Source organism: Biomphalaria glabrata, chromosome 16 (assembly GCF_947242115.1).
Source record: "Biomphalaria glabrata chromosome 16, xgBioGlab47.1, whole genome shotgun sequence".
Taxonomy (NCBI): domain Eukaryota; kingdom Metazoa; phylum Mollusca; class Gastropoda; family Planorbidae; genus Biomphalaria; species Biomphalaria glabrata.
In genome coordinates, this window is record NC_074726.1 from 2,349,643 (window position 1) to 2,363,159 (window position 13,517).

At 36.3% G+C, this 13,517-nt stretch overlaps 1 protein-coding gene across 1 annotated transcript; it reads left to right on the forward strand.

Annotated features, from left to right (window-relative positions):
* The first annotated feature begins 8,619 nt into the window (after window positions 1-8,619).
* LOC129923409 (G surface protein, allelic form 168-like) lies at window positions 8,620-9,921 on the forward strand. The gene has a single exon (XM_056014278.1). It carries the CDS (start codon window positions 8,620-8,622, stop codon window positions 9,919-9,921), a length of 1,302 nt encoding a protein of 433 aa, XP_055870253.1.
* The last annotated feature ends 3,596 nt before the right edge of the window (window positions 9,922-13,517 follow it).

The window sequence follows — 13,517 nt, forward strand, 5'->3', positions numbered from 1 at the left end:
AAAAAAAATGGACGTTGGACAAACATTCGAAACGATTCTTATTTTCAGTTGCCGTACAAAGTATCTTCTAGCATTTCGACCCTTATCATTTGACTTCTGTATGTTGACTATTGCCTTCTAACCTCTTTATGTTAGCTTTTGCCAAAACAAATATTTTTATTTTCCCATTAACTTTTATTTGTCTTGACTTGTTTTAAATAAGGGGTAAGTAAATAATATCTCCAGAACCCTACACATTTCCAGACATCAGATGCAATTGTTTTTTAAACAATTTTTCTTGAGACGTTTTTAAAATAGGTTTATTGTCACGAATGAATGTGTGTATATTCTATTTTTAACTAAATATATCAGTTGGTATGTCTATAGCAGTGGTCTTTAATAAAGGCGCTAACGCCATCCCCCCCCCCCCCAGCAGGCGATTTATTGAAATTGGGTGGCGCTGGGAACAAAGGGGCGGTAGGGGGGCGCTGGACATAGAGGGACGTAGAGACAGTAGAGACGTAAGAAGAAAAAAAAAACTCGAGGTGCACCGAAACAAAAGAAATAAAACCATGTCTTAGATATAGACACATAATCAGTGATCAGTATTTCACAAACAGTGTTCCGTGGAACCCTAAAATTTTTTTCCCACAATTTCATTCTTATTTAAATATATTTATAAAAAATGTAAATAAAATACACACCCATGTCGAGAATAAGCCCATCTTTCAACAACCCATGTCGAGAATAAGCCCATCTTTCAACAACCCATGTCGAGAATAAGCCCATCTTTCAACAACCCATGTCGAGAATAAGCCCATCTTTCAACAACCCATGTCGAGAATAAGCCCATCTTTCAACAACCCATGTCGAGAATAAGCCCATCTTTCAACAACCCATGTCGAGAATAAGCCCATCTTTCAACAGTTTTGTGAAACAAATGATGAGCAACATGTTAAACGTATTGTACACTGAGGTTTGCTGGATTTCAAAAGGGAGTTGTATTGCTCGTTTTGTTAAACTCTTAAATATAATTTTGGAATTAAAAAAAAAAAAAAAGAAACAGGAAGATTGATCGGTTGGCAATGACTTGAAGAAAACATTTAAAAAAAATGGTAAGCATCTAACTCAAATGAATGAAACCAACCTCCGGCCATGGTGGGAGACTTTTGGTGATTAAATCATTATCTCTTTTATTGAGATATTAAGAGTATTTTAAAAGAGTTCTACAATCTCACATAACCTGTTGTTGACGAAAGAATTATTACTGCCCAAGGACATCGATGTCTATGCCATTAACCTAACAATGCTCTATGAAGAAATGACGATTCGCTTCTAGGATGTATTAATTAGGCCCTAATTATGACTAATATTCAAACTTAAAAAGGGACTATGCAAAGGATTGGGTTATGGCAAAGATATTAATTTTCACGTTTAATCATGTTATTTGACATAATTTTTGTATAATAATTAGAAAATTAACGATCTGTTTTTGACAGCATTAAAATTAATAAATAAATGACATTTTATTCAAATTTTTCTTAGAGGAAAAAGGGGGGGGGGCGCTGGGCGGATTTTTTAAAAAGTAAAAATACGAAAAGGGTGCGGTAGGCCGAAAAGTTTGAAGACCACTGGTCTATATGAATTACCTAACCCACCCATGCCACGTATGTGGCCGGCTTTTTAAAGCGAGGATTGGAATTTACAGCCATCTTCGAGTCCATAGGAAATGAGAAATGTGCTCGTCTTCGACCACGAAGGAGGAGCTATATATAGATATAAGAATGACTGGAAGTGTGTTCGTTTTTAAGCGATATGAGAGACCAGTGTGTGATATAGGCTATCATGAGCAATAAAGTTCTGTGTTCGTCTTGACCAACAGCAGACCGAGTTGTTTTGTAATTTCATCTGAATCCCGGGTCACCAAAACTTGATGAAGTTTCTATAGAACTATATAGAAAAGAAAAATGTAATCAGGGCCGGATTTAAGTATGTGGAAGCCCATTAATAACAAAATTCTAATATCTAAAAGCATGCAATATTATAACAGAAAGGAAGTAAATTTCCCTTCATTTACAAAGAATTGTTATTTAATTTGGATATTAATTTGCAGAGATTACGCAATGCATTAAATCCGGAGTATATTACGAGCACACTTTAAGGGGACACGCTTTTACCAAGACAGTGTTAACAACTGTAAGATGTAAAGTATTGTTGGTAGAAAAGCTAAAAAAAAAAATATTACTTAACCCTTAAGGTGCGTGTGGTAGTTTAGCCTCCATTTTTTATGCACTCATAGTAGAACAGCTCAGCACTTTAAGGGTTAAAGCTGCTGACATGAAGAACTTTGGAGTTTGTTTTTTCTATTGTGAGAGGGTTGTGGAGGCCCCTTTCTTATGAATACCTCTGTCCTGTAGCCACGCCTGCCCTCACTTAAATCCTAGCCTGACTGTAGCTTAGATAGTAGGCAGCAATAAATACAACAAAATAAAAGTTGGTAGCGTGGTTAATTAAGTGGCTTAAGTTGCTATCAAGCTGATGTGCTCTAGTTAACAGAGATTTCACTTGTGTTGGTTAATCTTCTAGATCTACAAGTGGTAAAAATGTTTTTAAAAATGCTATTGCAAAGTTATATAAGATCTGCAATACTAACTTCTACATTTACAAATAAATGTTTCCTCCTTTTTTAAACAAAAAAAATCTATTTAATATGTATACAAGTGGAACATAATTTATAACAGTAATTAATTTAATAAGTATTTTTTTTATAGTATCGCGTAAACTGCGGTATAGTGTTGGAGCTAAAGAACTCCTGACTAAATTTTTATCAATATTTTTCTATGGAAATGTGTTGTTTTTTTTTAGGCTTTGATTAAAAGATTCACCCTTTAGAAAAGAATGAGTTCATATGGATAATCATCATATGACATCAGTTAGGCCAGGTTCAAATATAAAATGGACCTTCACTTTCACCTATCCCTTGGTCTTCTAGACCTTCTTTCTCCATTCTTCTCTGTCATTTGCCTTTGATAAATTTTCATTCTGATATTCTTTCTGGAAATATTGAAAGCTGCCTTTATACCTGTCTGGGTGGACCATTGACTCAGTTATACAGATCGAGTTTTAAACAATGAAATCCTAAGTCGAACTGGGAGACGACCACTTAGTGAGCGTCGAATGAGGTTTGGAGGACATGTTCTCCGACAAAATGAGCTACGCATACCAAGAGTTGCGATGACATGGATGCCAATACAAGGAAAGCGCAAACAGGAACATCCTCGTATTACTTGGCACCACACTTTCATGGAGGACCTCAGAACAGTGGACACCAGGTGGGAAGAGGCTTGAGACAGTTCGAAGTGACAGATCTTTGTGGAGACAGCTTGCCGCCCAATGCGCCGAACGACGAGGAAGGACCTAACAGCTAACAGAGAGGACCACTTCGGGGGCCGACTTTAAGTTTGTGTTTCCACAAAAACTGTCTTTGTAAACTTATTTAATTATCCTATTTCTGACAAAATAATTATGGATCTTTCCGATGCATTTTTGACATCAATACATGAATTAAAAGAAAACGTAAATTGTTGATTTTCACTATTTTTACCTACAGGATTTACAATATGCATTATATATATATATATCTATATCTATCTATCTATCTATCTATCTATATATATATATATATGTTGATTTTCACTACTTTTACCTACAGGATTTACAATATGCATTATATATATATATATCTATATCTATCTATCTATCTATCTATCTATATATATATATATATATATATATATATATATATATATATATATATATATATATATATATATATATATATATATATATATATATATATATATATATATATATATATATATATATAACCTTTTTGAAGCTAGATTTGGAATCTAAATAAATACCTAAATCTTAATAAATTATTTTAAAAAGTTGATTTGTTCACACATTTAGTTAAACAAAAACAACTAAAAAAAAAAAGAAAAGGGTAGCTACAAGAGTTGCTAAGATTTTATTTTATCTTAAAGTTCAAATTTAATTTCGTTAATTCCATTCTTAAAAAGTTTACTTTCAGTTTTATTTTTATTCATTACTTCCTAGAAATACAAATCTCGGTTTTTCTCGAGGTCTCTTAAATTTTACTCATAATCTTGAAATAAAATTGACAATTTAAAGGTTAGTTTCTTGACACTTCTTTATTATTATTTGTAGATATATCAATGTGCATTTTTTAAATTAAGTTATCATCTACACTTGGAATACAAAAAGGCTATGTAATAATAAGATTTAGATCTATTACTAATTAAAATACGTTTATTTTAAATGTATAGAGAATCCAGTAAGTTAGTTTACACGTGTACTAAAGTCTATTCCGAGAACTGCATTCAATTGTTTTTTTCCCATAAGTTAGTATTAGTTATAATTTTTTTTTGGGGGGGGGGGGGGGGAGATGACGACAATAAACTTAAATAGAACTTTAAAAAAAATGAAAAAGCCCCCATTTGGACGACGTCTTTTCTGCATTCAAAACAAAATAGGCTTACTGTTTCTAACTGGGTTTATCTTCTTATATTATCTTAAATTATCTTATCTTAAATAATACAGACGTTATTTCAAAACAAGAAGATGATTACGTCATAATGCTTCTTACAATCAGAGATCAACTTCTGGCATTTTGACCCTTGCCTTTTGACCTCAATGGACTATTGCCTTCTGTCCTCTATATCCTAGCTCTTGCCTAGACCCATACTCTTATTTTTCAAATAATCTCTATTTGTCCAGACTTGATTTGAAGAAAGAATATGCAAATAATCTCTCGAAAAAACGTACACATTTCTAGACAACCAGAAAGAAAATGTTTTTTATGTAACTCAAGACGTTTTAAAATAGGTAAAATCATCACCATCATCTTTCCTTTGAGATCCTCATGGAACAAAGGGTCTCAGATAAAACACGCCACTCTCCATGGTCTCTTGCTAGTTCAAGGAAATTTTGCACAAAATAGGTATATAATTGAATTAAATAGGCAGCACAAATTTAACAAAATAACAGTTGGCAGCTTGGTTAGGTAGCGTGAATAGCTATCAAGGTGGCGTGTGTTGCCTAATCTCATAAAGAGGCAAAGTATTTTTTAATTAGATATTTGCACCTATGAGAGAAGGTTTATTAAAGATTTAAAGCTTTCAAAAAATGTAAGGGGTCTCCAGATATTTAAATCCGGCCACGGCTATATCACTAGATGATGTGCACGATTGTAGTCAAACTTAATTTCATTTGTTTGGACCAATAAAATTATCTTGCTAGAGAAAATGCTTATAAAATATATAAAAGAAAAAAAAAAGTTGCACATATTTATGTTATATTTATTTTTGTTGACTAATTTATCCTACAGGATTTGGAAGAATTTTGTCAATAGTGTATTCAAAGTAGCCTAGAACATTTTATATAACATTACATTAGGTCAGCGTTTCTCAAACTGTGTTCCGTGGAACATTACTGTTTCGCGAGCCCTGAATGGTGGGTCTATGAATTATTGGAGCAATCGCCTAGTTATGTGAAAAAAGGAAAAGAATATATTTTCTTGGTTACAGAGACAAATCTTTAGCAACAATATTAACTTTATACAGATGTATACTGTGGGTCTAATGTATAACAAGGATCAAATGATTTCTGTTAAAGTTTGACTGAAGAGTAACAAGGGGGAAGTAACTCCTTACAGACCCTGCAATCTATGGAAACACAAAATGTCAAGGTCATCTGTTTCTGCCAACAGCTACAGGTGGGATCATTTGGTTAACAGTTTAACTCATTGAGTGCGGAGCGTCTATCCCAGGCATCACAGAAATGGCAGATCTAAATCCAATATTCATCCACCATGCTGGGCTTTTTCTTGGTATATTTTGTAGCAATTGTTATTTAGTATTGTTTATCAGTAAAAATCATCACCATGACTATAGGCCTACTTATACAGGTTCAAGTTGCACTCTAGATCTAAGGTATAATGAATTAGAATTTTTATTGTCCTTCAGCTAGATTCTAGTTAGAGATTTAGGCTTTGATCTCTCGCTAGCCTTTGTCTTGCACTGGTCTAGTATTAGAATGAAAGATGTTCTAGGCTAATAAAAAGAAGATAAATCTAGATCTATATCCCATTGATTCAAATGTACATAATATTTAAGTACATTTGATTGATAGATTTAGTACTGGTATCTATTGTTATTGGTAGAAATAGTGCAATATTTTTTCCCTTTTCTGACTAAAAAGCCATGTAAGAATAATTAATATAATCATTGATTCATCATCTTTTATTGACTGTTTTATCACATTTCTTTAAATCTATATTTAGGTCTCAGAAGTTCTAAAGCTGGCATCCATTTTGTTTTAGGGTCATATTATTTAGATTATAATTTTTATCTTATATTTAAATAGAAAGATGTTTACAGTTTCACATTCTCCATTTATTTACCTTTACTTTGATACCAAATATGTTACTATAGCTTCATTGGTACTTGAATAATACATTTTTGTTTTAGGCATGTTTGGAACATTTTCTTATTTTTTCCAAAAAAGTAGCATTTTTTTGAAAAAAAACACCGCACTCAATTTAACACAACGACCAACTGAATTGCAATTATAAAAAAACATGAATTCTGTCTTCCAATCTTTATTAGAGATATTGGTAACAAAGTTACAGCCAATGTCCTTCAAGTAACATAACAATTTCTTCCTTGAGATTTTATACTTTGCCTTGCCCATGCTGGGCTATCGGATACATTGGATTATTTTCTTCATAAATCGGAACTACCCGTGGCTAACACCCCCAGCTGTAATAAGTTTGATTACTATGAAATTGTGGGCGGGATAGTTTTGAAATTTTATGCAGCTTTGTGCAAACTTTCCTGTTTAAGAGTTTATGGTTGGGATATTTTTGATAAAAAATACAAAACAAAAAGACTATTTTTCTCAGTCAAAGATCGAGCTCCATCAGTTGTTACACTTGCCATCTTGTTCCAAGCCTACACAACTCTCAGAGATTGTGTCTTGAATTGACTGTATTGATGTATAGCCAATAAGCATAATCTTAAAACTTTCTATAATAAGACAGTTTCAATAATTTATATAGATATTAAGTTTTAATATTAGCATTTTTATATGCATCAGGCACACCTGATTTTTGTAGGTGTCGGCGGGCCGCTCAAAACACTTCGGCGGGCCGCATGTGGCCCGCGAGTCATACTTTGCCCACCCCTGCTCTAAGGTGTTCTTGGCGTCGTGTTTTTAAGGTCCTGCCTGTGTTTCCAATATAGAACATTTGACACCTTGAGCATATTATAGCATATATGACTCCTCTACTATTACAGTTAAATTTGCCACTGATCTTGATGGTCATTTTAGGACAGGTGATGTTGTGGGTGACTAGCGTGTGTTTGCAAGTCTGACAGTTAAAATGTTGTGGAGTTTAGTGTGTACTAATATGTCTTGTAGGTTTTTGGTCTCGCCTGAATACTACAAGAGGTGGGGACGAAAAGACGTCGCGGGTATGTTCATCGGCTAGGAGAATGTTCAAGTTTTTCAAAAAGATGTTTTTTGCTTTCACGTTGTGAGAGTGGTAGGTTAATATCGATTTGGGCCTCTCATCATTGCTAGATATCGTTTTTTTCTTGAAAGCTTGTTCTCTTTTGAGATTCTCCACTCGCGATAAGGATTTGTCTAAAATAGCTTGCAAGAAAAACTCTATCATTTCAGTGGCTTTTTGCAGTGCAAGTCATTGTCGTCTTGGCAAAGGCGGCGGATACGTAGAAGTTGGGTGTAGGGGATAGAATCTTTACATGATGGTGGATGGGATGACGAGAATAGAAGATAGCTATGGCTGTCAGTATCTTTGTAATGGGTGGATGTAGACAGAGAATTTTGGGTTATGTTTATTTGTATGTCTAAGAAGTTCACTCTAGTTCTGGAAATAGTATGAGTAAAACGAATGGCGGGATTGAAGTTAATAGTGAGCTTAATAAATTTAATCAGTTCATCCCCTGTCAGAGATGTTATGCCGAGCCCATCATCAATGTATCTCCTATAAAATTCGGGCATGGGACCCGTGTAGGTGTAATATCTCTACTGCGAGAGTGTTCCTTGAGCTGTATTAGGGCCTCTTCTGGCCTTATTAAAATTCAGAGTTTATCTTCATCAATTTTGTTGCAGCGTAGAGTTACTAAGGTTGCTGAGTAATTAGACCAAGACACTAGTATATTTAGAAGTAACACTTTCTCAGCAGACATTTATTAATCATAGCGAAATGGTACATAATAATCTGGCAAGTCCAGCCATCAAGAAATACATATCATGTCAAACATAAATCCAATAGAATACTACTCTTAGGTACACAACTTATATCACATCTCCAAGCCATATTACATTACACTATCCTGCACAGCTCCTTAGTCTCAGGAGTCCAAAAATCAACTATGGTTTTCACCCCGTGGTCAGTCACAGACCCGATATTTTCTCGTGACAACGCACGAAGTAGTTACATGATTACTAAATCACTACTAAATACTAACCGTATTGCTCACCTGGCTAATCCTCTACAAAGCCTCAACGCGCTAAAAAAGAAAAAAAAAACGGATGACAACGACACTTTCCGTTTGCCCAACGCGAATATACAGGTCCACGACCACCCACCCCCTTCTACCATTCCCAAACAACAACGCCCTCCTGTCTGCGCGGAAAAAAAACAACCTTTCAATCATTTCTGCTCAGTGCAGTAACTATGCTACTCAGTGCAGTAAATATGCTACTCAGTGCGGTAACTATGCTACTCAGTGCGGTAACTATGCTACTCAGTGCAGTAAATATGCTACTCAGTGCGGTAACTATGCTACTCAGTGCGGTAACTATGCTACTCAGTGCAGTAACTATGCTACTCAGTGCAGCAACTATGCTACTCAGTGCAGCAACTATGCTGCTCAGTGCGGTAACTATGCTACTCGGTGCGGTAACTATGCTACTCAGTGCGGTAACTATGCTACTAAGTGCAGTAACTATGCTACTCAGTGCAGTAACTATGCTACTCAGTGCGGTAACTATGCTACTCAGTGCAGTAACTATGCTACTCAGTGCAGTAACTATGCTACTCAGTGCGGTAACTATGCTACCCAGTGCAGTAACTATGCTACCCAGTGCAGTAACTATGCTACTCAGTGCGGTAACTATGCTACCCAGTGCAGTAACTATGCTACCCAGTGCAGTAACTATGCTACTCAGTGCGGCAACTATGCTACTCAGTGCGGTAACTATGCTACTCAGTGCAGTAACTATGCTACTCAGTGCGGTAACTATGCTACTCAGTGCGGTAACTATGCTACTCAGTGCAGTAACTATGCTGCTCAGTGCAGTAACTATGCTACTCAGTGCGGTAACTATGCTACTCAGTGCAGTAACTATGCTACTCAGTGCAGTAACTATGCTACTCAGTGCGGTAACTATGCTACTCAGTGCAGTAACTATGCTACTCAGTGCGGCAACTATGCTACTCAGTGCGGTAACTATGCTACTCAGTGCAGTAACTATGCTACTCAGTGCGGTAACTATGCTACTCAGTGCGGTAACTATGCTACTCAGTGCAGTAACTATGCTGCTCAGTGCAGTAACTATGCTACTCAGTGCGGTAACTATGCTACTCAGTGCGGTAACTATGCTACTCAGTGCAGTAACTATGCTACTCAGTGCGGTAACTATGCTACTCAGTGCGGTAACTATGCTACTCAGTGCAGTAACTATGCTGCTCAGTGCAGTAACTATGCTACTCAGTGCGGTAACTATGCTGCTCAGTGCAGTAACTATGCTAGTCAGTGCGGTAACTATGCTACTCAGTGCAGTAACTATGCTATAGAAAAGTGTTCGCTCCTTCCTCTCCCATCTCCATGAATTCCCTAAGCTCATTATTAAAAGTAAATTAAAAAAAAATAATTAAAAAAAATACACATCTCGCTACATCATACACCTTACCTAAACACTGAAACAAAAAAAAACAAAAAAAAAACACACACGCGCTGAAGATAACAACGTTACCCTCAAGCCGTGGATGTACGACGGCCCTAGGACAATGGGCTCTAGAGTCGGGAGGGACAGTCTAAAAATAGCTCATGTGTGACGTAAAAAAAAAAGAGTAAAGATCCCCTTTCAGACCTTGTGGTCTATAGGGCAGAAGATGTAAAGGTCATCTGTTTCTGTGACTTACGGTTAACAAGGGTGTCATAAGGCCAGCACAAAGACCATTAGAGCTGGGTGGACTCAGTGGCGCCCGAAGATCCCGAAATTTAAAAATCCCAGTTTTCACCAGGATTCGAACCCCGGTCCCCGGTTCGGAAGCCAAGCGCTTTACCGCTCAGCCACCGCTTTTTCCATGTGTGACGTGCACTTTCTAAACAGCCAAATCACCTGTACCCCAACAAATGCTAAGCTCAGTCAAACGGCCTTTGTGAGAGCTATCGTACTTTTCTTTTTAGATTGTGTTGTAAATAGCAACTTCTTGGTAAGTATTTACAATCTGAAATACATTTGTAGCATAGCAGATTCTATTTTTCTTTAACATTGTCACATGCAGGGCCACCGCGAGGGTTGTGGCCGCCTGCGTGCGAAATAAAAAAAAATGCCGCCCCTCTCCCCTTTTTTTTAATAGAAAAATTCTTTAAGACTGAGCTGTACCTAAATGGCTCGTTGATTTAAATTCATTTTCGTACCATTCCTTTTTCCTTTCATATTTGGTGGGAATCGTGGTCGAGAGGCCAAGTGCGCTTGAACTTGGCTTGGCTACCTAAGAAAGGGGGCTCGAGGTTCGACACCCGACTCGATAACCGGCAGAGTTGTGTTTACTGAGCGCCTAAAGGCAGCACGGAAAACCAACTCCTAGATACCCCCTCCCCCCCCCCTCCCCACGGTCCACAAATGAGATTGGACCAAAGCGCTCTGAGCGTGCTATAAGCCTGAAAGTAGCGCTATATAAAAGCTATAAATATAAATAATATATTTGCATCGTTGTTATATCCCCATTCCCTGCTAAGATGTTTTATTTTTTTTTTTAACCTTACCAAATTTAGGTAATGCGATTTCACTAAAATGAGTCCGTTTCACAGACCTAGGCCTAAGGTCAGTTTGTTTCCCGAAATAGCGTTGCCTACATAAATATTAAACGTTGTAAAAGTTTCGTCATGGAGATGGAATTAAAGATGCGGCAGGTTTTCGCTCAAGTCGGCAAGGAGTTTGATTACGGGCTAGACTCGGGGGTTAAGCGTCTTCTGGCCTTTTTCACTTGGGCAGAAAAGAGAATATAAAAAAAGGCCAATGTTGATGATGTGTTTCCTTTCAGAACGCAGTAGTCATCCTAATTTTTAAAAATTCGAGGGCCATCTTAAATCCAATAATAAAGAGGCATCCCTGGCCAATAGTATTATGCGAGGAACATTCTAGATAGGATTACATATTGCGCACGTACTTCTATAATTGGCGTGATCTTTTTAAAAATATTCTTCGTGTTAAGTCTCTATCGCGGGCGTTTTTTGTTTTTTTTTTTCACATAAAATAGTCACTATAGTAAAGTACAATAGACGGAAGAATTTCTACTATTCTGAGACAAAAAAATCCAGAAGAATCACAAAACGTTTTGACCCTTATTGTTGCATAAGCGCCTCGCAAAAAGCGGTCTACATTTAACAAGGTCTTATGTGCAGATAAAATGACGTCTCCTACTTAAGATATTTAAATTTTTATACATGTAACCTTACTAATATTCAGATAAAGAACTCTGAAAATAAAACATTTTTTCTCCGCCCCCTCTCATTGTTGTTGGTTGGTCTTTGATTGGTCGCTACAAACAACTAGTACAACTGAACCAATGAAGGCGTTTTATATTTTTACTAAATAAACTTTAAATAACTTGAACAAAGTTCTTATGTGAACATAAACTCAATATAACTGTTATTACAATATTCACAGATTTAACTTGAGATAGAGATCTAATATTAATGAAATGTACTGATATTTAAATGAAATCTAGCTCACCACAAAACAACGTCTTAATTAACTCTTTCGTGTCTCAAGATTATCTGCCGTTTTACATTTGCTTTACGCTAGTTTCATCACCACCATCATCATCATCATCCAACTTCATTTTAGTTTGAGCGTTGAGAGGTTCAAATCCTCTCTTACAAAAGCCCTGGCCTGATACCCTACTGTTTTGCGTAGTTCATAACCTGTCACCATACATGTGGAAAAGTTTTGGTTTCCCAGACCTGTCGAGACGTGGTATTCAAAAATACTATGAGACACGGTTTCCTCTTCCTTCCTTCAGCTGGGGCACCGGGAATCAAAATATGGCCATAGCCGTTAGAAACATGAGCCAACAGGACAGTGGCCTGTGTCAATGAGACGTATGGCGAGAATGAATATGTTACTTTGCGGATAATTTGGTATGATAGTTATATCCCTTTGTTTATGTAGTCCCAGGACCAGGACCAGAGTGTGAACGGTCTGCACGTGTTGTAAACTGAATGTGTGGTCTTCCTTGGATATGCGACAGAGTGTGTTAGTCAGTGAGGTATTGTTCCCAGTCCCCAGGAAGGTTGGATGGTTGCTTCCTGGACTGGTGTTTGTGTATTTATATTTCCCGAGAGTTGATATCATTGTTGTCTCGTCCCTAGTGACACCTCAATGTTCGCAAAATGAGGACAGTGTACCTATCTCAAAATAGGTCACGCGTACCCACGCTTAGATGCCAGAAAGACGCCGATTAAAGCTTAGTTCAAGGCTACAGCAGGGAAACATGATTAACGTAGGTTCAATTAAAACACATTCAAAGGGAAATAAATGTAAACGGGTCAAGGATGGGTATTGAGATGTCATGGTTCTTTTTTCTTAGGAAAGGTCTAAAAGGAGGAGTAGCTTGGGACGAGAGAGAGAGAGAGAGAGAGAGAGAGAGAGAGCTAGAAAGTTAGACTTAGAAGTCACTAGTTTAAAAGTAAATAGTTACTCATTTTATTGATCATTTTCACTGAATCCTGTATCTGCTTTATATATGTTTTGTACTTACATTTATTGTTTCAAGTTCAAGTTTAAATTAATTAAAACTCTAGAAAAGATATCAGCACTTTGTTATTTCAGTGATTATTAAAGTGTTTAAACTAAAATTATGGTACCTCCGAACTTTCATTTGTCACAAGTCTATCTCATCGAGATCTTCAAGTCAAACAAACAAAATAAACACGTGACCATAAACACGTGACCATTGTGTGCTTTATTGGATATTAAAGTATTATTGTTTTTCTTGGATATCTGGAGTTGAGTTTATTTAGTAGTCATTAATTATATTTGAGTAACCCCTGTAAGTACTGAAGTTTAGTTTCCCTTGTTGCTATTAAACAAAATAATCAATTTCTTGTAATTAATTGTCTAATTGGTTACTTTTTATTATAATTGATTCATGTCTTGTCTATGTCAATGAATAAATATGTCAATGAATAAATTTT

Excerpts from the sequence above, each read along its gene's own strand:
- LOC129923409 (XM_056014278.1), top strand. The coding sequence starts at position 8,620 with ATGACAACGACACTTTCCGTTTGCCCAACGCGAATATACAGGTCCACG.